Source organism: Akanthomyces muscarius, chromosome 3, assembly GCF_028009165.1.
Source record: "Akanthomyces muscarius strain Ve6 chromosome 3, whole genome shotgun sequence".
In the NCBI taxonomy this organism is placed as follows: Eukaryota; Fungi; Ascomycota; class Sordariomycetes; order Hypocreales; family Cordycipitaceae; genus Akanthomyces; species Akanthomyces muscarius.
Window position 1 is genome coordinate 2,213,727 of NC_079243.1, and position 27,276 is coordinate 2,241,002.

Below are 27,276 nucleotides of genomic sequence, written 5' to 3' on the forward strand. Positions count from 1 at the left end.
CTACATTCCTGCCGATGGTGCTACCGCCAGCAAGACATGGCTGCTCATTGGGATATGAAGGATCAAGGCAATTCAAGAAAAAAAAAATTCTTGCCGAAATGGAACTCTTCCGAGTTCTTTCATGCTTTTGAGCTCGATGCTCATGTATTTGGGGCAAGATCACCAGTCGTCATCAATACGCCGGTCAGACATTGTACATACATAGCAGATGGTGCATGGTGCAAAGGGAAGGGGCATGACCTCGAAACTTCGGCATCTCCAATGGATAAGCCTAGAGAGTTTTGTTACCAGACTTGCTCATGCTATCTCTGGCTGAAATGCGCGACCGGCAAACCTCGGCGCGCCAGCAACCGCAACGTGCCGTGTTGCAATGATGCTGACCCAGTGTTACAAATCTGCCTCTCAAACTTTTGCTTCTGCACCGCATAAAATACTTGATTTTTTTTACTTTTCTCTCATCTCAAATGTTCTCTCTGCATTCTGTATGCAACTTGATCTGTCACAGCATGTGTCACACGCCCGACAGCTGAGAGATTGTCCGCTAACGCAGCACTTCGATAGCTCGCCTCCTTGATAAACCCCAAATCACCATCTTTGCGTCTAGCGCATCTACAGGTCCGGCCGTGGTTTGGCCGTGCGGGATACCGAGGAGGGTACCTCACCAGAACGACCCCATTTCCAGTCTCCGCTGCGGCACGATGTGTCGTCTCAAGTCCAGACTAATTGCAATCTGCACCTGTAAAGTCCGAATTACCAGTCCCCCCGTGGCTTGCCAGCCCTTCCAGCCACATGCATGGTTCATATTTCCCTCATTCGCATATACGATATTGGCGTCTTTGGAAGCGCATGACCGGCCCGAGGTGTAAATAGTCACGGGCAAAAAGTCGAACCATGGACCCTCACTGGCTAGAATGGCTCCTTGCCAACCCCGACCAACGCTTGACCACTAACCAGTCCTTCCGAATCCATATCGTCTCTCTGCGCGAAACTGACCCAGAAACCACTCCTGTAATTGGCGGAAGCAAGGACTTCCGTACCCCATCCCACGGCAGCCTCGGGCCTCCCACTGTTCATGCAATGCTACCTTGGAGGCACTACATAGTTTCGTCTCTTGGGGCTGGGCCTTCCCTATGCAGTTAGAGGACTAGGGCGAACGGAAAAAGATTATCAGTTGTGGGCCACTCATGGGCTCGTTTTTATCAATCTAGCGCCAAAGAGGATCTACAAGGGCCTCATGAATTGGCCCGACGCCGACTCGCTCTACATTTTTGCCAGCCCACTCACACCACCAGAAACAAGGTTAACAATCTTTATTGACGGGTTTCTCTCAAGGTTCGCCAACGGCATTGCAGCAAAGCTCTCCCCAGCTGCCTATCTAGTGGGGTCGCAGACTTTTTTCTTCTTCAACAATGGTAGGGCACGGCTCTCTGTTCAGCCGCCGCCTCGTCCCCATCTTTGCGAGGGGCTTTTCTTATTAACAAAACGCTTCGTCGCTCTGTTTCTCGGTCCCCACGATGGTTGTTTCCTTGCCACGTTGTCTTTGTGGAAAAGTTGACGATCGTTGATGCAAGTCTCAGTTGATCTAAACTGTACTGCCCTATACTCTTAGCCCTCCGATTTGTTAATTTAAAAAAAAAATCCAAGAAAGATCGATGCGTTTCCACACCCAGCTGCTGCCCGCCTTACTGGCGGCAGTGGCCCTCGCCGCCAAGCCCCTCGGCGATCAAGTGTGCGTGGCTACCTGCTACAATGCCCTGCTCAAGGCCAAGTTTGCTGGCGCCAGTGACAAGGCCCAGACAGCCTGCACGAATCCCCTCCGCGTGCAGTCCACGTATTACTGCATCTCGGAGCGCTGCGCCAAAGAGGGCGACAAGGCGACGGACGATGGCATTGAGTGGTGGGCAGGCGCCTGCAAGAATTCCTCCAAAATTGTCAATGCCAAGGGCTACCGCACTGCGATTTCCAATGTTACAGAAAGCTACTTGGCTGGCCTGCCCAAGGTTGAACAAAAGTCCAAGAAACTCTTTGATGGGCCTGCGCTGCCGTCGCAGGCCAACTGGAAATACATGTACACAACCGTCTTTACCTACGCCGACGCCAGACGCTACAACGATGCAATCCGGTAAAAAACAGGCCCCATACCCCGTTTTGCTGTGAATTTTAGTTGACAACCTCTCTAGATGGTCCTTGTACGGGTTTTGGGGACTTGTTATTTTGGTGGGCATCTGCAACCGACTGTGGACGCTCATCTCCAGTCGCCGCAAGAGAATTCCCATCGAGTCCCAAACTGGCGCGCTCAGCGTTTCGAGAAAAGCATCCAAATGGCTCAACATTCATTTACTTCAGGCCCCGACTCGATCGCATCACCACCACGAGCCCTGGGGCTGGTGGACGCTCCCCCTTCGCATCCACACCGTCGTCATTGCACTGTACATTCTCCTTCACGTTTTGGTCGTCGCAACTCGGTATCGCGTCGTAGACGAAAATGACTAGTGAGTTGTACTTTCGATGGAAGCGGACGAAAGTACTTCTGCTGACATGCCCCAGCTTCAGAAGCAGACGGACCCAGTCCCTTCGCTGGATCGCCGACCGACTCGGCACGTTAATGTCCGCCAGCATGCCCTTCATTTTCCTCTTCGGAGCCCGATCGAGCCCGTTGCCCATCATCACCGGGTGGAGCTACCGCACATTCAGCAGCTTCCATCGCTGGGTCGCCATTGTCATGCTCGTCGAGGCCATCTGTCACGGCTGCGTCTTTTCCGCCTTCTATGCCTACGACAAAGGCTTTGACGAATATCGCAACCGATTAAAGTCGGACGCCATGTTCCGATCCGGAATTTTTATGCTGACCGCCATGGGTATCTCATCTGCAATGGCGCACATTAAGATTCGCCAAATGGCATACGAGCTGTTCAAGATTGCGCACATTGCCATGGGCATCATTTTCCTGGCAAACTACTGGAAGTGCGTATGGCTGTTTCCGGGCAGAAATGAAGTTTGAGCTAACACCAAATAGTCACATCAAGGACAAGTTTGGAGGCGACTACAGAGTGTGGACCTGGGTCTGCGTGGGCATCTGGGCAAGCGACTATTTCTTCCGCATTGTCCGCATCCTTTGGCTCAATTTCAACGCACTCATCGGAATGGACAACCGCGCCATTGCCAGCTACAGCGAGGATACAGGCATGATCCGGCTGCATGTCCACGCCTCTGGAACACACTCCCGCCAGAGTCCTGGCAGTTACTACTATCTGCACTTTGGGGGCTGGCGCATTTGGGAAAATCACCCTTTCAGCTTGGCGGGCTCGTCAGCTGGAGAAATGTCTCAAGCCACGGCTGTAGAGTCGACCGATGCAGAGAAACGCTCAGCCGTGGTCAGCAGTCAGCCTGCCAATCAGGAGCTCCTTGGCGGACAGTCGTACAAGACGTTCATGATTCGCCCGCGCGACGGCTTCACCCGTCGTCTGCGCAACTCCATCATCAAGCAGGACGCGGCAGGCATTTTGCGTCTCCGCGTCGTGCTGGAGGGCCCGTACGGCACCGGCGCCAACATTGCAGGGTTCAACGAGATTCTCTTCATTGCCGGCGGAAGCGGCATCACGGCCATCCTGCCCTACGTTCGCCGCATCTTTGAGGATGTGGACCAGGACGCTCCCTGTCCCCGCGTGCGGCTCGTTTGGGTGGTCCGCCAGGCCGGCTTCGCTCGCGATGTGCTAGCCAACGACCTGCGCCTGGTCGAGGCCTCGCAGAACGCCGCCGCCAAGCTGCAAATCGACATTTATGTCACTTCCCGCAGCGACCAGGATAGTAACTCGGAGAAGAGCGACTCGGAAAATACGAATGCGAGCATGGGCGACTCCAGGTTTACCTACTGCAAGCCGGCGGTCGGCGACATTGTACACGACTATGTCGGAGCCATGGAGAGTAATAGGGCAGCCGTGTTTGTGTGTGGTCCTGCGCGCGTGGCCGATGAGACAAGAGCGGCGGTGAGAAAAGAGGCTCGCTCGAGCGCAAAGGATGTCGAGCTATTCGAAGAGATGTATGGCTGGTAAGACAAGCTTAGTCTAGTTTTGATTTTCAGCTGCACAAAAACTTCGATTATTGTTACACTGCGGCCGGCAATGCCGTGACATTGTCGTCTCGCCTTCTGTGCGCACCTGTCTACAAGCTTTGTGTCACTTGAGTCAATCACAAAGAGAAGCTTCCCAAGTTCGGAGAATTTTACATTCAATTGCCATGTATAAAGCTAGCTAGCTAGATACCATCCTCGTAATTTTCGCCCAAAGCCATCTCTCTCTCGCCAACAGCCACCAGATGGTTCTGCTAGTGTCAGCCTTGTGCACAAGTCCTGCTTTCACTGTACTTGACGTACCTTTTGGGCAGGGGGGGCTAGCTGAGCGAGCTTTATTAGATGTAGCAGAGGCCGTCGCTGCCGCAGAAGCCGCCGGCGGAGCGGCAGCAGGCGCGGGGGCAGCAGGCCTGAGCAATGGCCGGGCAGCAAAAGTTGTAGCGAGGGCAGTACTTGGGGTAGCCGGGCGGGCAGTAGACGGCAGAGGTGGCGAAGCCCTTCTGGTCCGAGGTTTTGAGCTCGAGGACGTCGAGCTTGGCGCCGGGCTTGATGTCCTTGACGTCGACGGTGGGCCGGTCATTGCTCATGACGCTGGCCTCCCTGTCGCCGAGGGAGGAGGCGGCGATGAGGATGGGAAGGATGCTGAGGATGGTGAACTTCATGTTGAAGGTATTCAGGGCTGGGTAGCTTTTTTTTTTAGAAGTGTGTGTTTGTGAGATCTGAGTCTTTGAGCTTTTGGTGTGAACGGAAGGACCATGAGAGAGGATTTCGACTCGACTTTATAGGCGTTTGTTCACTCTTGGATATTACAGCTCAAGTCAGCTGCCTGTCGTAGAGTGCAACCCAATACATGAGCATATACGAGCAGACACGAACATAGTATTGTTCAGCTTCAACTCAGCTTGCTGTGCCAAGATGCAGTCAGAAGCGGGAGCTGTGATATCGCGCAGTTCTAGAGCTGTTTCGCATGAAGCCATCAATATTGCATCGCGTTTGGACTGGATATGGCATTTCGTTCCCCAGATGTTGCTCGTCGGAGCGGAAAAGAGACGACTCAACGGCTGATTTCTGTTCAGTGGCCTCCTCCCGCATCATGCTGTCAGCAAAGCACGACGCGTAAAGATGCATCTATTCTATCCGATGCGACATCAGCCAAAGAAAGAAGGCTGCACTGCGAGAACGATGAATCGATGCGACATCGGCCTGTCGTCTGCCGCTGCTCAGCCGAAGATGTCGGCTCGTCGCCGAAAACGGTCAGATATATCGGGTGCTCGCAGTCATGTCTCTTTTCGGTCGACGCACTCCCACTGTGAAAACCCCCGCTGGAAGAAAAAATCCAAGCCGTGATTGGTGTTGCACAGCATGCCCAGAATTACTTACAGAGCGAGACTTGCTCTACCCCGCCTCATTTTGAGGGTCGCACATTATCAGCCCTAGCGAGATGACAGATGCGCTATGATCGTCAAACAGCCTTGCCAAATAACCATCTTCCCTCACAAGTGGGCTGCTTGCTGCCAGTCAGTGACATTCATCAGAAATCAGAAAGGAAAAGCTGAAACAGTGACATCCTTCGAGCTGGAGGACGCACAAGCTGCAGCCAAGAAAAATTGCAGGACTCAGCTTGCCAGCGTGAGGTGGTCTTCTTTTTTTCGATACGCTCGTGCCGTGGAGCGCACCACTCTGAGACAAACAGCGAAGCGGGTTGAAGACACCAAGTTTGGGAGGGCAGGTTGAGCACGTTGTCGTCGGTAGGCGGTGCGTTTCCATGTTCAATGCGCAGGTTTGTGCCAAGACGCTGTGGGCCAGAAGTGGTGTATCAGAATCTCGGCCCTTGGGTAATTTATCGAGACGTCCATCTGTATTAACGCCAGATTCGCGGGCATGTCGTCCACTATACGGATACAGACGGCGTGAAATGAACCCTTTGCGAGCTTATTAGAGCTGCTGACACAACCTTCGGTAGCGCAAGTGCCGGTCATACGATACATCATCGGCACATCTTTCCCATCGCCTATATTAATTTCGCATGGTAATATAGGTACCCCACCGGGCCGTGATGCGGCTGCGATCCCCCGCCCGTGCGGCCTGGAGCGGCAGTTCCAGTCAGCAGCGCCGCCAGCTGTGCAGCCACGTTGACGCACGCCTCGTCTGCTCTACTGGGTACTGGAGCGGCGGCGCAGTGACACCACCCAACTTTACAGCTGCTCGGCCTTTTCAGGCTCGCAGAATGGCGCCCTGCACGACCAGGCGGGGTCGCAACTCTAAACAGATGCCGAAGCTCTTCGGCGATGCGCGTGATGGAAAGAAATAACACCGCCAAGGCTTTAAAGTTCATAATAGCACTTCTACTGGACGTATCGTTGATAGTCCATGTCTAGTAGCGAGACTGGATGCCTGGCTTCAGGATGCGCGGGAGCCTTGTTGGACATGTTCCGCTCGACAAACTCTCACACGAACCCAATTTTGTATACGAGATGTACACCGAGTTCGTCTGTAAGCTACGCCTATTCGTAGAGAAATGAGGCGGCCGAAAGATTGTGTGCCTAGTGGTTGTGTGAACCTCGCTTGAGACGATGATAATAAAGAGAGCTAGCCACGAAGACATGAAGCAAATCATTGCAATGTTGAGGTGGTGCAGGGCAATGGGTATCAGTACTTGACATGAGCTCTGCGAGGACGAGCATCAATAAAATAGACAAGTTAGCTGCGTCTGGTAGGTTGCGCGTACATTCCGGCAAGATGCATTGACGAAACTGCCAAGCGGCCGAAAAAGAGCAGAAGGGCATCGCATGTTGCACCAGATTTCGTGTTACGCGATTGCGCACAACTGATTGCGCAAATCTGTTCAGGAGTTTCCGATGAATACCCTAGCTCCGCTTTAACATACGAGGCAAGGGCTACGGATGAGACCTTCCGGCATTCATAGCTATGACATCTTCGAGTTGCGACATCGAGCAGCGATAGCCGCGAACCTTGTTCAAGAAAGTTCGGAGATGATCTCTCCGTGGACGTGGTCTGTCGCTTTTACGGGTCCGAGTGTATGGAACATCAGTTTGCCAGTCGTCGGGCTGCACACCGCAGAATCAGAAGCAGTTGCGCAGTCGACGTCGAGACGGTCAGCCAGCATCATCGCGCCTCCGAATCTGTCAGATTCCAGCGCCACTTGGAGACTGAATTAATCAAATACCCTGCGTTACCCACTGTACAGACGTGATCAGCCTAGCGGTCAGATGACCTCGAGATGAGCAACACGAGCATCACTGGACATCGTCACATCGTCCCAGCACGTTGGGAGGTGGGAGTCTCGGGGACGTCCAAGTCCACGATGCAGACAGGGCACAATCACAGGGGAGGAGGGAGGAGGGAGGGGGCTTTGCGGACAGGCACCGAATCAACAGTCCGCAGACAGGCACGACAGCTGGACAGGCCCGATTTAACTCACAGACTTTCCGGGCGGAACCACCCGGCAACAAGTATTCGCGGCATGCTTCACTGCTTCAGCACAACAGTTTTCCGGCCGGCAGTCGGGGCATCCGGGCGGCCTGGTCCGCCTACCTAGCCACAACGTCAGTGTTACCGCTGCGGTGGATGGGACAAGAAGCCGACCTGCTGATCCCAACTGGACGTGGTCAAGGCAACGGCTATTCATCAATGACCAGTTTTGTTCCAGGTTTAAATGGCCAGGCTATGCCATGTTCAGTATCCGGATTGCATTTCCGGGCGGGGCCGGAGGGGATTTCAACAATCGTTGATCAGGGGGGGGATGGCAGTTGAGGAGATTGCAAATAGGGCCACAGTGGCACCAGGCACTCGAGCACTCTATCCCCCCTGGCTAGGTCGAACCACCGCCGCCGCAGTTTCCTGGTTATTTGGGCTCTGAATTCAGTCCGGGTGCATCGTCCGAACCGGCCTTTTGGTCTGGGTTATTGACTCGAGTTGAGCGCGCAACGGGCCCTGCCATCGCGCTCCAACCCTTTCCGCTAACTAGTCGGGCCGCAACCTCGGCCGTTGGTCTTGGGGGGGTTTCTGTTTCACCTGGAGGCCGTCATGTGCCGCGGGGGGGAGCACCCTTGTACTGGTACTCACCAGTGGTACTGATCGCCTCGATCAATTCATGTACGAGTTACAACGTGCTGCTCTTGATTCCTCCCTGCTCTTCGCAGCATGCTGCGAGATGCGCCACGCAGATTGACATCGCACTGAGGATTTTGCACAAGTTCGCTGAATGTGGCGAAAAGCTGTCATCGGCGGAATCGCGATAACTTAGTTGGCGACAGCCTTGCGCTCCCGTAGAGGCTGCACCACTGGTAGCACTAACACGGGGCCCCAGACCTGCGCAAATAGTGCTGTGAGGTGCCGCGCAGCTCACAAGCAATTGTCTGCATCGGCTAGCGCACCCTTCTACAGATTAGTGAATGCAAATAAGGTTGGCAGGCGCAGGGGGTGGCCAATTGGGATGCTCAGCTGCCAGCCACAGTCGAGCACACTGGACGTCTGTGAAAACTAAGAATTAAATCCCGCGCGGTGCGGAACCGGCGACGACGGAGACAGGCTGACAACGGCATCTTGCGTAACTGACTAGAAAAAAACTCCAGTCCTCACCTGTACGAAACCCACGATTTGAATAATACGTATCACATCTGACGGCCAAACTAGGGCGGGGGGCAAGTGGACAAGCGGGTGCGTCCTTTACCGACTGGTATGGACTCATTCAGCAAGCTGTGTTTCCCCAGCGGGATGTCCCCATAGCGAGCCGAGTCTGGTGCCCGAAGTTAGCGTCCCCAGTTGCTTGCCCTTTTTTCTTTTGAACTTTCTTTTGCTGGTTTTCAATTGGCTGTCAAGCCTGTGTCGTTGTCTGCTTTGCATGAGGCTTCTTTTGCTTTTGGTTTGTCCATGCAATGCCAAAGCGCAAGTTCTAGCGAAATGGGTTCGAAACCGTCGGTGCCCAGGATGAAGCGCTCAAAAGGAACGCTCTCCGACCGTTGGAAAAGGTTGGTTATGGTGGCCAGCAGAGCTTGCTCGGAAGCAGTAAGTTCTTGTGAGACGAGACGGAAAAGGCCATAGATCGACACGACACGACATCGCATCAGTCAACGGCCCTCGTAATTGTGCGCACATGCCATTAAGAAAAATGTCTGTGCATAGCCGGTAAAGAAACAAGTTGTAACCAAAACGAGAAAGAAGGACAGAAAGTGGCCTGTCTACCTGTCCATGACTTGCAGCCGACTGGGATGCTTCAAGAAGCTATCCTGCTAGCAAGGGCCCCCTCTTCCCTGCTAGTCTCCCTATTCCAAGCTAGCCGACCGAGCTAGACCGCTCGGTCTGAGACACTGACCTTGAGGTTCAAGAGACCTATCAGTTGCGACTTGGCAGTCCTGAGAGTCTTGCTTAGACCCAGGATGATGCCAGGAGAGATCTAGACACGGGCGCACGCAGCACCTGCAGGCTGTCAGGGCGGGCTCCATTAGCCAAAGTGATAATTGACAGATTCCCGTATTTCGCACCACAATAAAGCCAATATCTACCAGTAGGATCGGCAAGAAACGGACCCAGCAGGTTGGAAAGCTAGCCGGGGGGGAATAGAGGGCAGCAGAAAACTGCCGGGCGTGGCGCAAAGAAGCAACAACGCCTCCGCCAATCCCCCCCTCTTTATCTCTCTCTCTCTCTCAGTCCCCTCCCCCGGCATTTGATCCGCCACACCCAAGAAACCCCAAGACATGCGGGAAAACGACGCGCGCTGTGAGCCAGCCAGCGCAGCACCGTAGTGCAACACGGACCTCTTCTCTGGCCCAACCTTTTTTCTGGCCTTTGAATCAGAAACGTACATAGATGTGGCACCCCCTCCCCAAACCATATGAAGCTTAGGCCTTTTCTCCGATCCCCCAATCTCAACCGTCGTGCCCTATTCACTACTCTTACATTGAAAATCTGCCCTGGAATTATGTTCACGGGCGGACTCATAAACGGCGATATATGAATCTCAACAGTTGATCTGCTGCAAAGGCTGGCTATATTACCTATTGTCTTGGGTAGTGCAGGCCAGAGCGAGATTTACCGAAACGACACGGCTCCATCGTAAACGCAGCCGCCGCGCGACGGCCGCGATCGCCGGACAGCCACCATGGGGATGACGCCGTTTCAGCTCGAGGCGTGGATCGAGTACGCGATTGGCATCACGATACTGTTCTCGCGCATCATATACCGGACGAAGCTGGTGGGACGGAACTGGGCGGGCGACGACTACTTTGCCGTGGCGTCGGTGTGCTTCCTGACGGGCGAGACGGCGATGCTGCAGGTGATAGGTGAGAAGAAACCAGCACTGCAAAACAGATCCAAGAGGAGAGGGAGGGGAGAAGGGCTAACCAGGGTGGTCACCTACAGGACAATGGGGATCGATTGTGGGCATGACGGACGAAAAGGCGCTCAAGCTCAGCGAGCACGAAAAGGCCACCATTGTCAAGGGCGCCAAGGCGGACATTGCGGGCTGGTGTCTGTACATTACCCTGATCTGGTGCCTGAAGGCGTGCATGCTCTTCTTCTACCGCCGACTGACGTGAGTAACCCTTGGCAACGTCCACCAGGAAGAAAGTAAAGAGAGGGGTTGCTAACCGGATGGATGATGCACACAGCCTCGATACCTTTCAGAAGCGCCTGGTCCTCGTCGCGGGCGTCGCGTGGATCTGCTCCTACGCGGCCACCATTGGCGTCGTCCTGCTGCGCTGCCTGCCCTTTCACCGCAACTGGCAGGTCTACCCCTACCCGGGCGACGAGTGCGGCACGCCCAACCAGATTTTCCTGACGCTCGTCATCACCAACGTGACAACGGACCTCCTCATCCTCTACATTCCGCTGCCTCTGCTCTGGGTCGTCAAGATTCCCCTCGCAAAGTACGCTCTCTCTCTCTGTCTCTCTCTCCCCCAGCCGCCCCTAACATTTGTTGTGTCAGGAAAATCATATACTCCCTCTGGCTCACCACCGGCATCTTCGTCATCGTCGCCAGCCTGCTCCGGTGCGTCCTCTCGATCCGCTACGCCAACGAGGTCGACGTCTCCACCATCTGGGCCATCCGCGAGACCTTTGTCGGCATCATCTGCGTCAACGCGCCCATCCTCGGGCCCTGGCTCGTCAAAAAGGGCAGCAGCTGGGCGCACAGCATCTCCTCGTCGCGGCACTCGTCGAGGAACAACGACCACAACGGCGGGCTGCCGACAATCATCACCATCGGGCAGCGGAGCATGCGGCTGGGCAGGCTGAAGAAGGATGGCAAGGGCGAGGGCCGCACGGGCGCGACGACGGGCTGGACGACGATCAACGATAGCGACGAGTGCGTCCTGGGGCTCGGTGGTGGTGGCGGCGAGGGAACGGCGGCTGGACGGAGCAAGGACGACAAGACGGCCGTTGGTAAGACGGCCGTGACGTCAATGGCGGCGTCGTCGACGACGGCGGTCAACGACATGGTCTGATGCCACGATTTCTCAGCACCGCTCTCTTTTTTATTTTTTGAGCATTTGTTTTCTTTGGCTTTCTTCTTTTTCATCGCGATATATCCTCTCGGTTCTTTTCTGGATGCGATTCTTGAGTTTGGGTTTTTTGACAGGCGTTTATTTTTGGGATGGACAACCAGCGTTTGGGAGATTTAACAGTACCTCACAGCATGAAACCGCATCGCACTGGAAGACGATGCCGTCGGCGAATTTATATTTTGGGGGGCGAAAGTATTTTATACCACTCTTTGAGCAGAGCTTTCTTTTTCGCACGTGCTTATTTCAGGCTACATCCTACATCGAGATGCTACCGATATTACAGATGCACACACCATTTCCAGTTTTGGGAAGGCTAAGCAAAGCAAATCATGAATTCATTTCTATCAGTTCGCAGTCGTCAGTCTATAAAAATCATTCGTGTCGTCAAAGGAAACATTCAAAACGCTGGAGGACGTCCGCCGCGTTTCAAAGACGGGCAAACTTTTTGGGGGGCGGCAGACGACCCAGGATCTTCTCCATGGCCAGGCCGAGAGCCAGCAGCCGGCGATCGCTGCCGAGCGGCCCGTCAATCTCGATGCCCACGGGCAGGCCGTCGCGCGTCAGGCCGGCCGGGATGCTCAGGCCGGGGATGCCGGCGTCGCTGCCGGGCGAGGTGAAGCTGATGTAGGTGCCAAAGGTGTTCTGCGGCGGGCCGCCGTTGATGGAGACGTTGCCGGAGCCGTGGACGTAGTCGATGGGCGTGGCGGGCAGGGGCGTCGTGGGGAAGAGAATGGCGGACACGTTGGCCCTGAGAAAGTAATCTGCGTACATGCGCTTCAGGGCCGGGCGGTGCACGGTGATGACTTCTTTGTAGACCCCGCCGTAGGTGTCGTCCGTCACCGACTGGAACAGCTGCTGGACGTCGGGGCTGGCTATGCCCCGGGCAATGTCGTCAATGGTAATGTTGGTGTAGCCAGAGGCGCTCAGGTAGGCAGGAATGTCCATTCGGGGCTCGTGGAGGGCAAGAGGGAGAGAGATTTTGTTGTCGAGGGTGATGAGATTGGGAATGTCGGTGTCGACTAGCACGGCACCGGCCTTTTCGAGCAGCTGGCGCGCCTTTAAGACGACTTGCTCCAGATCCTTGTCGAGTCCGCTCCATAGTACGGGCGGCACGCCAAAGCGCACGCCGGCGAGGTTAGCCGCTCCGGGGCGGGCTTGGCCGGCAATGATGGAGTCGAGGAGCGTCACGTCGGCGACGGAACGGCCCAGGGCGCCGACCGTGTCGCGGGTGTGGCTGATGGGGACGACGGCGTGGTCGTCCTCGTAGCGGCGCTCCGGGCCGCCGTCGCCCAGCGAGGGGCGGAAGCCGACTATGCCGGTGAGGGCGGCCGGGATGCGGGCAGAGCCGCCCGTGTCCGTGCCCAGGCCGCAGGGGACCACACGGGAGGAAATGGCGGCCGCGGTGCCGCCGGAGGAGCCGCCAGGGATCATGTTGAAGGCGTAGGGGTTGTGCACGGGCTGGGCAAACGAGGCAAAGTTGGTGCTGGTGACGCCAAAGGCGAGCTCGTGCATGTTGGCCTTGCCAATGACAATGGCGCCGGCGGTGATGAGCTTGCGCAGGCTCGGCGCCGTGTTGTTGGGGCGGGCGTATTGCAGCGCCGGGGTGCCGCCCGTGGTCGGGAGGTGCGCCAGGTTGATGTTGTCCTTGGCGACAATGGCGAGGCCGGCGAGCGGCGGCAGCGCGGCGCCGCTGGCAATGGCCGCGTCGACCTTGTCGGCGGCCTCGAGGGCCTGGTCGCGGAGCAGCGTCACAAAGGCGTTGAGCGAGGCGCCGCGCTTGGCCTGCTCGAGGACGGTGGTGATGTAGCGGCGCGCGCTGATGCGCTTCTCGCGAATGGCAGCAACGGTCTCGTCTGCAGACCAGCCGAGGATCGTGCGCGTGCTGTCACCGCCGCCCCTCCGGTCATTCTCTACATGTACAGCTGGCGCCATGGCTAGTTATCGTCACTCTGTCAAGGGGATGTCTCTTGCTAGTGATGGTTCTGTGTAAATCACGCAGGCTACGACGGTCAGAGAAGAAGAGCAGAAACGGGCGGGAAAGAGGGGAAAGCAAGCCCATGACGGTGAGTTTCCGAAAGGTCCAGAAATTCCGACGACAGAATTGCTTCGCTGGCACTGGCAGAGTGGCATTCCGCCAAAAAGGGACCCTCCCGGCCGCATCTCTTAGCCTCTGCAGCTGGCCGCCGTTTCTGCAACGACCTGCAGCACTAGGAGACCAAGGCCCGGCACCTGGAAGGGGTTTGAGGGGGTCTGGCTGCAGCCACCGTCGCATAACCCGCGTGGCATTGGCTGCGCGATGAGCGCGCGCATGGCGAGTTTGCTGTCTCGCTGGTGGTGATGGGCGAATGGTGCGGAGAAATCCTGACAATCGCCGGACATGGGTAGAGGCCGGTACGGGTAGGCTGACGCATGAGGGGGAGTATGATGAGCAGAGTTTCGGGTTCAATGCTGGACATGAAATGGTCATTTAAAAGTAAAATTACCCCGGGTTTCGATGGGCAGGCATTGCTCGTCAAGGCATGGGACGAATTAGAGTTTGCCTCGGCAAGAGACGGGACGGCTGGCGAACCTTCAGCAGACGATGCTAGTGCGTGGTTTGCTGTAGTTGAGGCCGCACCAAGACGGCCGATCACGACGCTGCCCCACTTGCTGGTCGGGCGGCTTGAAAATACCCTCACCAAGGAGACGAGGGACGACGTCCAAGTCAAGGCCAGCAAGTTCGAGGAGATGGGCTGGCACTCTGTGGACAAAAAAATGATGCCGATATCCTCCTACGCGCGTTGTACAAGATGCTACCGTTGTATATTTAAAGGGCCGTAGGAAAATATTTAATAAATGTGTAAACAGAATAAATGTAGTAAAGAAAATAAATATAGTAAAGAAAATAAATATAGCAAGGAAAAAAAATTCCATTCAAAATACGGAACGTTTTTTTTTTTCGTCTTGATAAAAGCTATGGGCGGACTCTTGATGAATTTTAAAAAAGAGTGAGCAATATCATGCAAACCGACGATGTTTTTTTTTTCGCCCCTTGAGTGGGAGCGTATGTAGTAAAGAAATGAGGCAATACTTATCATGGAGTGGGACGACGTACATGGTATAAAGGATGCCGATTGATAAAGCAGCTAGGAGCGAGCATACTACGATACTTTCTACTGCTGGTATGTTGCTGTGCAGAACTTGATATGTCTAACCTCTGCCATGGGCATCGGGATATCAGCAACCTCTCTGGCATTACGTTTGCCATATGCGACGGGCTCACTCGAAATAGCCTTGGAAGCCGTCCTGGCACAAGTCTACCAGTAACCAAGTGCATGGATGGTAATAGCCCTCTCTCTATATACGGGGTCCCTCCTCAGATGCCACGCAAAGCGTACATCAAGACTCCAGAGTAGCATCGCGGCAACTTGCCAAAATCTACGGGTTTGCGATAAGGTTGCGTGATGGTGCTGCAAAGCCGAATGATCCGGCAGTCGATGGCTCTTCTGGGGAAGGAGGAAGAGGGCTGTCCGCCGTCGGGCAAAAACACTGGAGGCGTTGGTGGGCATCAATTAGCTGGTGGGTTTTTGATGCACGAGGCCGAGTCGTGTGTTGTTGGTGAGGATGTGGGCGAAGTGTGCAGATACAGGAAGAACGGCTGCTTGGGCTGGGGGATAAAAGGGGGCTGGCAGCTGGAGAATGAGACAACTGCCGCCATTTTCTGCATGCGATTCAGTCGTCTGCATGCACAATGGAAATTTGAGGATCATTTTACGGAGAGTCGAAATGCCATGACCATTTTTACCCTTATTCTTGAGCAGCGAGCCGCATTCGGAGGCCGGCGGTGCCGTTTGTGGAGAATTGGAAGGGGGAAATTTTTCGAGACGAGTGGTGGCTGCGTCGGGTCTAGTGGCCAGTGCTTTTTTGCAGCTTTGACAGGCGGCGGCTTGCTTTGCCACTCGGAATGAACGGAACTCTACAGCTATGCATGGAAATAATCACTCAAAAAAAAAAATCGACAGAGCGTGTGAATGAATGGAGATGCAAACGAGAGTAGTGAATGTGATTTTCATGATCGATATTGGGCCAAAGAGACGCGTCGCTGTTAGCACCATCATATTTGCTGGCATAAATCACCCCCTCGTTAAAGTGGCTACTGGTAGGTTCGACTGCCCAAGTTGGGTGTGGATAGTTGGTGGATTGGAGACGCTAGCCAATGAGCAGGCGAGCGAAAAAATGAGCCCGGCGCAGGCCATCGAGGCGGGGGAGGGGGCAGCTAATGCACTCGGCCAGCGGGAGGGAAAAGGTTTCTGGTTTTGTTCCGTAGTGCACTTGGAGAGAGGCCATGTGATGTATAGGTAAAAGGTGCATGACGTTGTCTTTGTTATCATTGTTGTTTCCGGCCAAGTCGATGCTACCTACATCTGCGTAGGACTCTGATAGTCGTGCTGCACATCATGAGGCTGCACGGCAAGAAACAGCGCGCTCCAGGGTCATGGCGATGATGCAGCCACGGTGCCCCTGGTGCCCTGCCAAGGTGCGTGCTTTTTGTTCTGGAAGCCTGTTTTTGCCTGCCTGACAGCAAACGGACCTCGCAGCTGGCGGCCAGCCACCACCAGTCAAGGGTGCGTCTGGTCGGTGCTTGCAGCCATGGCAGTGGCAGACTCGAGAGAGCGTATGGGTGGTGGTGGTGGAGCCTAGCGCCACCCGCGTTCGGCGTGTTTACGGCGTCGAGTCTCGGAGTAGTTGATGGGCAGTCGCTCGTCCTGTGCGCCATACTGAGCACAGTGGCTTGCAGCAGTGGCTTGCGCTGGTTGCAGGGCCGCCGCCGCCAAAAACGCCTCGCTCGGTACCTAAATTCCGGGGCGGCCGTACCGCCACGGCCTGTTAACCAGTAATACCCCCTAGTACAAGCCGCGCTGGGAAGTACCAACTAGTCAACTCTTGATTTGATTTTTTTTTCTTCCGCGGCTCGCGTTCCGATCGCTCTTTGTGGCTGATTTTTTCCTTGGACTACAACTGTGCCGAGAGTTGTCGCGATCTGCCTCGTCTGCAAACAAAACAACAATGGTCGTCTTGTTTGTGCAAGACACGGCAAATCCAAGACATGGCCGATGACGGAACAACAACGTGAAAAAATAGAATCCCCCCTCCCCCCAGACACCACACGTTGATGGATTCATCCAGGGCCTCTGGACGGGGTCTGGGCTCCACGCATCCACGACTCTTGTGCCCACTGCTAACAGGGCTTGGTGGATTCGCATAGCTGGGCATTCCGGTCTCTCTCTCTCTCTGTCTGCCTGTGTCTCTGCCCATCCTCGTTGCGGTGCGCGCGGGACGCTTGATACCTATTCAGTTAGCATAACCCGACCTATTATGATCCAAGGCCGCCATGCTGCCTGCTTATTAGCTGGGTCGCCGTGGCATCGCCTCTTCCGACTGGGTTCTTTTTGTTCGCAGCCCCAAAACATCTCTCGCTTGCTCGCCTTGTCTCGTATCCTTCAACGGTCAACATCCATCCTCCAACACAGACAGGTACCTTGTACCATCCCCATCCCCCATCCTCCATCTCTTTTCATAAAACTCTCTTTGCTCCTCCCCCACATCGAGCCCTTCCTCTTCTCGCAATCTTAAATTTTCCTCTTCCCGCCACGCCGTCGCCGCCTCTCTCCCACAACGATCGCCTCCTCTCCCCTCCCCCGGCTCTCAGCATAGTCTGTCCACGCGACCTCCCCTTCCTCAGCCAGCCTGGCGCCCGCCCGTCAACACGATACCTAGTTATCCTTACTTTTTTTGCGGGGTGTCATTATTCGACCGTGCATATCCTTCCGGGGACCACTCCCACTCGTCGCCAATCCCTGATCCACGCCGCAAGCCTCGCACGCATCCTCGCCCTGTTTCGCGTCAGCAAACCCCTCCAGCTAATTCGCTAGCTGCATTGCGCTGAGCTTCGCCTTTCTCTTACATAAAAGCCCTCGACTACCCCAGCTTTTTCCGTTTCCCTTCACATCGTCCCCGTCCACCTCCATACTTGCCTTTCCCCGCGTTGTCTCGGTCCATCTGCAACCTCGCACCCTCATCATGGACTCTCACAGACAAGACATTGCCCCGGCCGCGGCCCAGACCGATGGCCCGGCCCTCGAGCAAAAGTTCTCCAAGTCCGACGTCGAGGCCGCGCACAACTCGGGCGACAACAGCATGGTCGACACCTCCAACGAGGGTGAGCTGATTGATTTCAAGACGCTGTCCTGGTGGTAAGCATCTCTCCTGCCCAGCTCGACAATCTCTCCAATAGCCCTCAGCCAGCTGCTAACACACTTCGCAGGAAAGGTGGCATTGTCCTCATCGCCGAAACCGTCTCTCTCGGAATCCTCTCCCTCCCCTCCGTCGTCGCCACCCTCGGCCTCGGCCCCGGCATCGCCCTCATTCTCGTCATGAGCTTCCTTTCCACATACTCGGGTCTCATGCTCGGCGAGTTCCAAAAAGAGTATCCCTTTGTCGAAAACTTTGGCGATGCCGTCGAGGTCATTGGCAGAACCATGGGCTCCATCGGCCTCTTTGGTTTCAACATTACCTTTGCCCGCATCTTCCAGGAGGTCTTTGGCTGGGCTCAGGCCATCTTCCAAATCTTCGTCATGGGCGCCCATCTCCTTACCTGGACCATCTGCCTCAACGCCCTCTCCGACCACTCTGCCTGCACCATAGTCTGGGCCGTCGTCGGTCTGGCCGTCTTCTGGGTCCTCAACCTCCCCCGCACCCTGAAACACACCAGCTGGATGTCCATGGCATCGTGCATATCAATCACCGTCGCCACCCTCATGACAGTCGGCGATGTCGGCTCCAACAAGCCCGTCGGCTCCACCGCCGTTGAAGCTGCCAGGACGATTCCCTTTACATCGGCGTTCCTCGCTGTTACCAACATTGCCGTTGCCTTTTCCAGCCACTCTTGCTTCTTTGGCGTCATCGGCGAGTTCCAGAAGCCTCAGGACTGGCCCAAGGCCCTCGCCCTCCTCCAGATTGTCGACACATCCCTGTACCTGGTAGCTGCCATCGTCATCTACTACTACATTGGCCCTGGCGTGCCCTCGCCTGCTCTCTCTGCCGCCGGCTCCGACACCATGCGCAAGGCCATCTGGGGTGTCGCCATTCCCACCATTGTCATCGCCGGCGTCATTTACGGCCACGTCGCGGGCAAGTACATCTTTGGCCGCATATTCAAGAACAGCAAGCACCTTGTCCGCCGCACCTTCGTCTCCGTCGTCGGCTGGTCTGTCATGACCCTCGCCATGTGGGCATTTGCTCTCATCATTGCCGAGTCCATCCCCGTCTTCAACTCGCTGCTCGGCATCCTCTCGGCGCTCTTTGTCTCGTGGTTCTCGTATGGCCTTCCCGGCATCTTTTGGCTGTGGATGCGCAAGGGCTCGTGGTTCAGCACCCGCGCTCGCACCTTTGCCTTTTGCGCCAACGTCACCCTCGTCATCACCGGCACCTTGCTCTGCGTCCTTGGTCTCTGGGCCTCCATCGAGGCCATTGCCAACGAAAAGGGCACCAAGCCCTGGTCTTGTGCCAACAACGCCCCCAAGTCGTTTGCGGAGATGGCTCAGGAGGCTGCCCAAAAGACTGCCTAGAACACATTATAAGCCTTGTCTTTCGCTGTTGTTTTTCCTTGTTCGTTCTTTGTTGATTTAACGCTGTTTGCAAAATTCTTTTGCACGAGAAACGACAGAATGTGTACACATAACGCACCACCCACAACGCGGTCAACTGTTTTGGAAACTGGCGCATTTTGATATATAAAGTAGCGATACCCGCATATTTTAATTTGGCTGGATGGCCAACGAATACCAAATTATTTCTCCATTTTTCCTGTCGATGCGCCCTGCGCCCTGCATGTCACCGATGGCAACCAAATTTCGCACTAAATCATGGCGGCGTACATCATAGGACCCTCCCCGACAAGCCGAAGTCGATTGATAAACCCCTGCCAGGGGTTCAAAGGTTCAAAGTCGTCCCTTCTATTCGCCTGCTCCCGAGCCACAGAACTTGTGTCACTGCCCTCAAGAGCGAGGGATGAGTATTGACAAACAGATTATCCACTCTCGTAACTGCACGCATCCTACACCGATGATTGTATATAAAGAAACTCATACTGGCCAACCAAAGACTGATAGTAGAGGAGAAAGGGCGTAATGGATGCATCTCGAGTGTGAACTAGTTTTTGGGGCCTGCACTGATGCAAATAAGAAAAAGATCACAAGGTTATGCAATGCGCGCTAGATGTTCATGAAAAAAAGATGAAAAAACTAAGCTAAATGTCAAGAAGAAAGTGGCATCAATCAAAGTACACGGAAAAGAGGTTGCTACTTTATCAGCAAGTAATCCATCAGTGAGTGCAGGCATGCGTCGCGTCAAATCACCTCAGACCGAGTTTGCGAGAGCCCTCACGCTCGGCATCACCAACTCTCGCCGAGTTCCACGCCGCAAAGGGGGCGACGGGGGCGCCAGTTTATTAGAGGCGGGGGCACTATGAGCTGACTGGGGGGTCTGCCGAGTCGGGCAGGGTCAGGTCGGGTATTGTCTTTGATTGCATCGCAGGGCCAGCCACGGCCGCCGGGCCAGAAACGTCCTGCGTAGAATTGGCTGGTGGTCTCGCCGCGCTCGCCCCTCTTCCTCCGAGCCAAGCATTTCCTCGGCCATCTCCACGTTTTCCTTCGTCATCCTTCAAGCGCCACGAGTTCTCTAGCATGCCCTTGTCGATGAACAGCTCAAGATCGTTCTGCTGCAGAGGCGAGTCCCAATGCGCAATACTGAAAACGGTGCAGCCTTGGAATACCTCCTTCATGACCCGCTGCACCTCGAGATCCGAGGCTGCGCTCAATGAGGCGGTCGGTTCGTCCATGAGCACAATCTTGCTTTCCGTTTGAATGTGATGCAGGATGGCTCTCGCAATGCAGAGAAGCTCCAGATGAGCTGCAGACAGCCCGACGCTTTCCAGGGACGCGTCAAGTCCGCCCTTGGACTTGATAGGTTCCTCCAAACCGAGTTGCTGCAGCGTTTGGTTTATAGTCGAGTCGGGGAATTCATTATTCTCGTCCCAGGGGACCAAATTGTATCGGACCGAGTCGTCGATCACGACTGGCGTCTGTGTAATGGTCGTGATTCGTTCGCGTAGTAGTTGATGTGGAATCTTTTTGATATCTATACCATCGATGATGATGGATCCAGAGTACTCCAGAAAGTTCAACAAGGTTACTAACAGAGAGCTCTTACCGCTGATTCAGTTCATTAGTAGAATCCAACGGCTAGGCACTGATAAACTTACCTGCCGGATCGGCCGATAACTCCGACCTTGTCCCCAGCTCGTGCAACAAACGATATACCTGTAAGCACCGAGTCCGAGCTGTCAAAGCATCAGCAAGACATTACATGTAATTCATCTGAACCACTTACTTGTATTTGGCTGTAACATTTCTGAACTCGACATTGCCTTTGTCAGGCCAGTTGTCAGGGACCTCGAAGCGTTTCGGTTCCTGTTCCCTAGGCGTGTCTTCCACGAAAGCACGTGTACGGGAAATGGACCCCAGAGCTATCTCCATCTCGGTGAAGCGCTGAATCAACTTGGCGATTGTTGCTCCGAAATTGATCAGGACCAAGTACGCTAGCCCAATTGCGGCCGGTGAGCTCGAGTTCTTGACATACAGCGCCACCCCGACGATGATCAGGGCAACACCGGTGATGGTTAAATCTAGGACCAGAACTAGCCAACGCTGCACACAAAACATTTGGTAGTAGGGTTTTGGGACTCGTCCACAAAGGTTAAGTTTCGCTGCAGCTGTGGTTCGGACCAACCAAATGTTCGGATGTGCGGCAGTCCATTGGCTGTCTCTTTGAAACAAACAAAAAGTGGCGTTTTTGCTTCCAGATCCAAATGACGCAGCTGGCGCGATGTCCGAAGATAGTACTTCTGAATGGCATATATAATTCCCAGGACAAAAGGGAGAGCAATTGTTGCGTAGGACGCTCCGGCAAGGACGAAGCCCAGCTCAATGACGGTGGAGAATACCACTGTTTTTTTGCTATTAGCATATCGTTGTGGTTGAGTAGTGTGGTTGAATTCGAAGTCACTCACTGAAGACGAATCTGTACATTGCCAATGGTAGGGCTTGTACAACAAGATTCATGTCCTGACTAAATCTGCAAATTGATGAGTTTGACAATCCACAGCTCCATGACTTATTCGGCTCACCTGTTCAGCAACTCTCCACTGTCCACCGTGCATATGTAACTCAAAGTGGCACTGTTGTCATTAGTATACGCTAGGTCGATATAATGGTGATGTAAAGGGCACTTACTCTGCTAATGCGTCCAGCAGCATTTGGTGCAGTTGCTCCCCGGAATCTGGCAGGATCCGAAGATAGAACATTCGCTGACTCCATAGGCCAACAGCCACCCTGCCAAATGCAAGGAGTGCAAACCCCAGCAAATACAGATTATTATTCGGATCCTTGTCCACCCATATTCGTACGTAGCCATCTGCGCATTGTTTGAGCTTCTAATTTGGCACCAGAGCCTCACGGAAGTACTTACTAGGAAAGTTGTCGCAAATCGTTACAACCACCATTGTCGCAATCCATAGAAAGAACCGAGGATTTTTGAGAGCACGGAAATAAAATCGGTACAGTCCAAAATCTCCGCGTGTACGTATGTTGTTCGATGGTGCATACTCGGTTGTCACAGCCGCCGTCCCGTTTCCAAAATGCGTCTCCCGCATGTGCTCGGCTTCACGGCCAAAGTCCGTGAAAGCTGCGCACATTTGTTTTGTAACGTCCATGCCTGTCACTAGCTCCTTCTTGAGCTCAGCTTTATCGAAGACTGTGTTCCGAGTAAGATTCCCTTCGCCATCAAAAAGCAATGCCTCATCGCAGACATCCAGGACCACACTCAAGTGAGTAGCCAGTACAACGGTGGTTTTCGACTGCCTCAGAAGGCCATCTATTCCTAGCAATTGCTGAATGATGGCTTTAGCAGTGATTTGATCCTGTGAGCTAAAGATGTCATCTACGACAATGACGTCGGCCAGGGTATACACAGCTCTTGCTAGGCTGACACGGTGGCGTTGGCCGACACTCAGATTCATACCGTCGCTTCCCACCACAGTTTGGTCCCCATTGCGCAATTGTGCAAAATCATCGAGAAGTTGGCATCGTTCTATCACCGTTCGATACCACCTTTCGTCGTAGGGCTTCGGTCCAAGAACATTGTCTCGTAGTGTTCCGTTGTGAAGCCAAGGGGTCTGGTCGCAGAACGCAACTGCTAAGCCTTTTTCTGCGACGTGAAGGGCTCCATGCTGTAGATTTGCTTCACCAAGCAGGGATCGGAGAAAGGTAGACTTGCCGCAGGCGATAGGGCCAAGCAGTGCAACAACTCGAGATCTCAGTATCTGTAAATTGACGTTTTTCAAAATGGGATGGGGACTTCCTGGCGGTGTTATCCACGCATCAATAAATTCGAACACCATATCAGTCGTCATGCCGCTACCCTGTTGTCTGATCTGCTTCTCGGCTTTCTTTTTTGTAGCGTTGTCAGAATCAGTGATCGCGCCGCGAAATTTTCGAGGGTCCTCCCACTCGGGAATTTGCAAGTATGCTTGGATGCGGTCGAAACATGCCCAGGCACGCAGTAGATTCCCGAGTGTATCGATGAGATAAAAGAGTGGCGACTGTACTATTATAATGAGAGCGAGAATGGGGAATGCCTGCAAAGCAGTAAAACCTCCTGGGAAAGTGGTCCAGAACAAAGCGGCTGTGAGAATAATGACTGGTGTAAATGCTTCGATAAATATGGCTGTAAAGTATGAGCAAATAGACTTGTCATGGCTCATCTCGTAACATACCTCCCGTCATTGTCGTAGTCGTGCAGACGCGATATTGTTTTGAGCACTGCATTTCAGCAACCCGTAGGTTCTGCGCATATTGGCCCACGAAACGCCCGAGCCCTGTCATCCGAAGTGGGATCTGCTGAGAGAGGATGTTTGTCATTTTCGATACTCTGGACTGAATGCTGGCGTTCCACGCTGATAAAGCTTTCGCTGACCATTTGCCAATTAAAAAACCATAAATTACCGAGACTAAAGATTGTGTTAGCTGAGCTTGGGGTGAAAAGGGACAGAAGGAGACGTACAAAGAAAGGGAAAAAAAAATCGAAAATGTGGCAAGGCTGATAAATTTCGAAAGGAAATAAAGACCAAATCCAATGTCGAGCAGAAACCCCCACAATTCGTGAATAGAAGGCAGCGTCGCTTCTATTCCTTCAACATCTGCTGTCATCAAAGTTGAGATGGCCGATTTCTTCACTTCTGTGTGTGTAAGCCGCAGCTGCTTGTCGGCCATGGCTGCTATTAAAACGCCACGAGTGGCAGTGACAAGTCGATAATTGGCATGCGTGTAGGAGCCTCGTGCGACCTATTTAAAGCTCGAGGTCAGATTTTATCACAGCGTATAGACTATCGTTATACTAGTGTCGCAGTCGGGAACACGCAAAACTTCGTATCAAGCAGGGGAAAGGACGTACGGCACGCATGGCAAAGGTCAGGAATGTAGCTGTGAGTAAGCCAACTTTTTCGTAGGTCCCGGCGTCACCGTCCGAGATGCATTCTAGAATCCGCCTCAGTAAGAAAGGCTGCGCGAGACTTAGGAGGGAGAACAGCAATCGCGGCAGCGGTACCGCAAGGATATGCCACCAGAGTGTGCGGAAGCACGCAATGGCAAGGCGCCCACTGGATTTGTTGTTTTTTTCTGGAAGCTGGTGAGTAAACAGACAATGTGTTTAATATCTGCTGTTTTTACCTGTTTCCCAGATTTGAAGAAACTTGGGGTAAAGGCTTTTGGAAGCGAGTTCTGGGCTAAGCTTTTCCAGATCCTTGATCCTGAGAACGGAGTGGAAACCAGCCGCGAAAATCGAATTGAGCCAGCCAAAGAAATTTCGGTAGAAGAATCCGCTGGTAGCTTCTCTCCCGGTCGAGTCTCTTAGTTCGTTGTCTATCAAGAGGTGTCGTTTGGGAACCTCCTGCAGAACCGTGATGCAAAGCTTCATTGCACCTGCTGCTGCGGAAAGGCTGCCGAGTAACTGCAGTTCATGGCGAATAAAATACGAGCGGCTTTTGAGCACATCTATCAGAAGACTGACGATGATGTATAGACTGAGGAGAGCAGTCGGTCGAAGAGAGTGTCGGTACTCGATGAATAGCAGAAACGCAATTGCCACGCTACCAGCGCACGATGACGATGCCGCAGCTAGAGCAGTATCGGTTCGAATCGACGGTGTTCGAGCATACAGAACAAAATTTGCAGTTTCTATACCGATCAGGGAGATCGAAGCAACCTGACGGGAGACTCCTTATTAGTATGCATGGCAGCCGAGATGGATACGGCATACTGACTAGCTCAGCCCACAGAACGAAACCGGTGCGATTGCACACGGGCCGCTTGGCGCACATGTAAAAATAGAGCGGCGTAATGGCAAGCAGCAAGCCTGTGGGAAGTATTCCAAGAATCGTGTGTTCAAAAAATAGCGTGAAATCCAGCCATGTGGCAGACACCGGGCCAAAAGCCTCGTCATTGCCCACGGTAGCCATGGCGAGGGCGGCGCGCGGATGTCGCTGGAGTCGGATAATGGCAGCGAAGGAAAGAAAGAAAGAAAATAAGACCTGAGAGTTGTGGAGTGGCAAAGGGCGCAACAGTTTGGTCAGAATGAGATCGTGGTGCTCGGCGTCTCAGATGAGACGCGTTGGTTCAAAGACAGGAAGGTGCGTGAGTGATAATGTGCTGGCCAGCCCTTCCACTTATTATTCCTTGCCACTACCTAGCTCATGCACAGAGGCTGCTACCAGCCAATTTGGCCAGCCCTCCGTGGACTGCCTACGAGCCCCTTCCCTCACCCGGATGCCAAGGATCCAAGGTACGTCGGATGTGCTAACGGTAGCAGTAGATACGGAGTAACTACTTAACTAACTAGTTAGAGCCAACTAGATGGACGCGGAGATGGTGTGATGAGGGGCCGCTTGCCGCTGTGCAGCCCCAGATTGCAACCATGTCAACGCCACGGCGTAGCACACATCCACTAAGTTACCAGTCACTAGCTGCCCGTCTCTGGAGGACACATTAATAACATCTGCAGAAGCCCCGCCGCCTCCAACATTGAACACCCAGATGAGCACGGGTGGGCGAGGGCAGTCCCACGGCGCACTCGGCCCGGCTGGCGCGTCGCTCACAGAGGGCGTTCAGGCAATGCAGCAAGCAGCAGTTCTTTACGCAGTCCGAGGCATATTGAGAGCATGAGAGCATGTGCATTTATACGGAAAGGATACTCAGGTCCCGCTCCCGCTTGTGCAAAGCCGCAGTCATCTTGCCATGAAGGAGGGCAGATGAGTGGACTGCATTGGACACCATCACATGGTTTCTGTCTCGTAATCTCCGGGGAACACGGACTAGGCCAGGGTAGCACGCCCGGTGAGCAAAAACAAAAGTTCCTGGGGATTCTGCGGCCCCTCGCTTCCAGAGCCTGACTCTGCCAACGAATGAGGAGACGGGGGTGTTTAAAGGCACCTTTGTTGCGGCCAAGACTAATTCGTAGTTATCCGCATTTAGCGTGAGAAATATCGCCCCAGATGCGCCCGCAATTGTAGCCTTGCGCTACAGGGCGATGCTACCTTTACTGGACATTGGCATCCAGTGCCCGCGGCCCACTGCTGGCTGTGGCTTTCTGTTACTGTCGCTCGACGTAGGAATCAACTGGGCAATCAAAATTTCTCACCAAATGATGTGCTGCTCTCAGAAAGGCTCTGGACAGCTCGAAAAGCGACACGGGGAATGGCTTCGGTTAACCGCCGCGGAGGGGCGGATCATGTCCGCCGCCACCTCGTCAGCGCTAGCAAACAGTTGCAGCCGGGGGGGGGGGACGGGGGTAACGGATGGTTCGTGAGCGACTCCGTCAATCTCTGCGATGTCTTGCTCGGGGGATAGCGTCGAGCTATTCTACGCGACTACTATACTGCAGACTCAAGCCAGCGATGCTTTGCGCTCACCGTCACTGTCGTTTTGTCACTGATCCAGACTACAAACGAAAACAGACTTGCTTAATAATTGCGTTTAGAAGACGCAAGACCAAAACTAGGCTAGTGGCCAGCTCGAGTTGCAATTACTCTGCGGTACCCAAGAAGCCTTGATGAAGGCGACCGAGTGATTGTTGACCTGAAAAGAGACGGGAATCCCGACCATGTACTGCAACTCGGCTCCCTCTGGCTCGCCCGCCATGTAAGTCGAAGCACATGTTGGTGGCTTGCCCACTGCGGGTTGTCGCCCTCACCCGAGCAGCGTGTAGTGATTCTCCCTTGCACTGCTCAGCTAGCGAAACAGAACCGTAAAGTCGTCGTTGGGTTGTCCGAAGCGATTAAACACGAATCCTTCCATCAAGTTCGTGCGTCTACACGGCTCTTGGAGTCGCGCGACACACTCGGGATGTGGACGCCAACCACGACATCCTTTTCGTTGAGCCGCTACGACTGCGCCGGAGAGAAATTTTGAGGGAGCATCCTGAATCCTCTTTGAATGAAGCAACGCCTTGGAAAGTGGGTAACCACTCTGCTACTTGCAAGCCATTATTGTATGGCATCTATCATGCTTTCGTGGCAATCGCTTTTCGTACCTA

The 27,276-nt window shown here is 54.1% G+C and overlaps 8 protein-coding genes across 8 annotated transcripts; 3 read left to right on the forward strand and 5 right to left on the reverse strand.

The window, feature by feature from the left end:
- Positions 1-1,652: 1,652 nt before the first annotated feature.
- LMH87_002066 (uncharacterized protein) lies at positions 1,653-4,052 on the forward strand (the record flags this gene model as incomplete). The annotated part of the gene is made up of 4 exons (XM_056193459.1): positions 1,653-2,122; positions 2,181-2,492; positions 2,548-2,964; positions 3,017-4,052. 4 exons carry the CDS (start codon positions 1,653-1,655, stop codon positions 4,050-4,052), a joined length of 2,235 nt encoding a protein of 744 aa, XP_056050495.1.
- Positions 4,053-4,407: 355 nt separating this feature from the next.
- On the reverse strand, positions 4,408-4,731 carry LMH87_002067 (uncharacterized protein; the record flags this gene model as incomplete). The annotated part of the gene is made up of 1 exon (XM_056193460.1): positions 4,408-4,731. The coding sequence occupies one exon, from the start codon at positions 4,729-4,731 to the stop codon at positions 4,408-4,410; it is 324 nt and encodes a 107-aa protein (XP_056050496.1).
- Positions 4,732-10,190: 5,459 nt separating this feature from the next.
- LMH87_002068 (uncharacterized protein) lies at positions 10,191-11,532 on the forward strand (the record flags this gene model as incomplete). Its single annotated transcript, XM_056193461.1, has 4 exons — positions 10,191-10,371; positions 10,451-10,622; positions 10,699-10,956; positions 11,016-11,532. The coding sequence occupies 4 exons, from the start codon at positions 10,191-10,193 to the stop codon at positions 11,530-11,532; spliced, it is 1,128 nt and encodes a 375-aa protein (XP_056050497.1).
- A 486-nt stretch (positions 11,533-12,018) lies between these two features.
- Positions 12,019-13,524, reverse strand: LMH87_002069 (uncharacterized protein; the record flags this gene model as incomplete). Its single annotated transcript, XM_056193462.1, has 1 exon — positions 12,019-13,524. The coding sequence occupies one exon, from the start codon at positions 13,522-13,524 to the stop codon at positions 12,019-12,021; it is 1,506 nt and encodes a 501-aa protein (XP_056050498.1).
- A 4,128-nt stretch (positions 13,525-17,652) lies between these two features.
- Positions 17,653-19,199, forward strand: LMH87_002070 (uncharacterized protein; the record flags this gene model as incomplete). Its single annotated transcript, XM_056193463.1, has 2 exons — positions 17,653-17,825; positions 17,897-19,199. The coding sequence occupies 2 exons, from the start codon at positions 17,653-17,655 to the stop codon at positions 19,197-19,199; spliced, it is 1,476 nt and encodes a 491-aa protein (XP_056050499.1).
- An 896-nt stretch (positions 19,200-20,095) lies between these two features.
- LMH87_002071 (uncharacterized protein) lies at positions 20,096-21,167 on the reverse strand (the record flags this gene model as incomplete). Its single annotated transcript, XM_056193464.1, has 3 exons — positions 20,096-20,843; positions 20,894-20,971; positions 21,022-21,167. The coding sequence occupies 3 exons, from the start codon at positions 21,165-21,167 to the stop codon at positions 20,096-20,098; spliced, it is 972 nt and encodes a 323-aa protein (XP_056050500.1).
- A 161-nt stretch (positions 21,168-21,328) lies between these two features.
- LMH87_002072 (uncharacterized protein) lies at positions 21,329-23,609 on the reverse strand (the record flags this gene model as incomplete). Its single annotated transcript, XM_056193465.1, has 6 exons — positions 21,329-21,636; positions 21,701-21,765; positions 21,818-21,868; positions 21,924-22,104; positions 22,159-23,415; positions 23,465-23,609. The coding sequence occupies 6 exons, from the start codon at positions 23,607-23,609 to the stop codon at positions 21,329-21,331; spliced, it is 2,007 nt and encodes a 668-aa protein (XP_056050501.1).
- Positions 23,610-23,689: 80 nt separating this feature from the next.
- Positions 23,690-25,204, reverse strand: LMH87_002073 (uncharacterized protein; the record flags this gene model as incomplete). Its single annotated transcript, XM_056193467.1, has 6 exons — positions 23,690-23,698; positions 23,752-23,787; positions 23,925-24,032; positions 24,142-24,365; positions 24,417-24,951; positions 25,010-25,204. 6 exons carry the CDS (start codon positions 25,202-25,204, stop codon positions 23,690-23,692), a joined length of 1,107 nt encoding a protein of 368 aa, XP_056050502.1.
- Between the last annotated feature and the right edge of the window lie 2,072 nt (positions 25,205-27,276).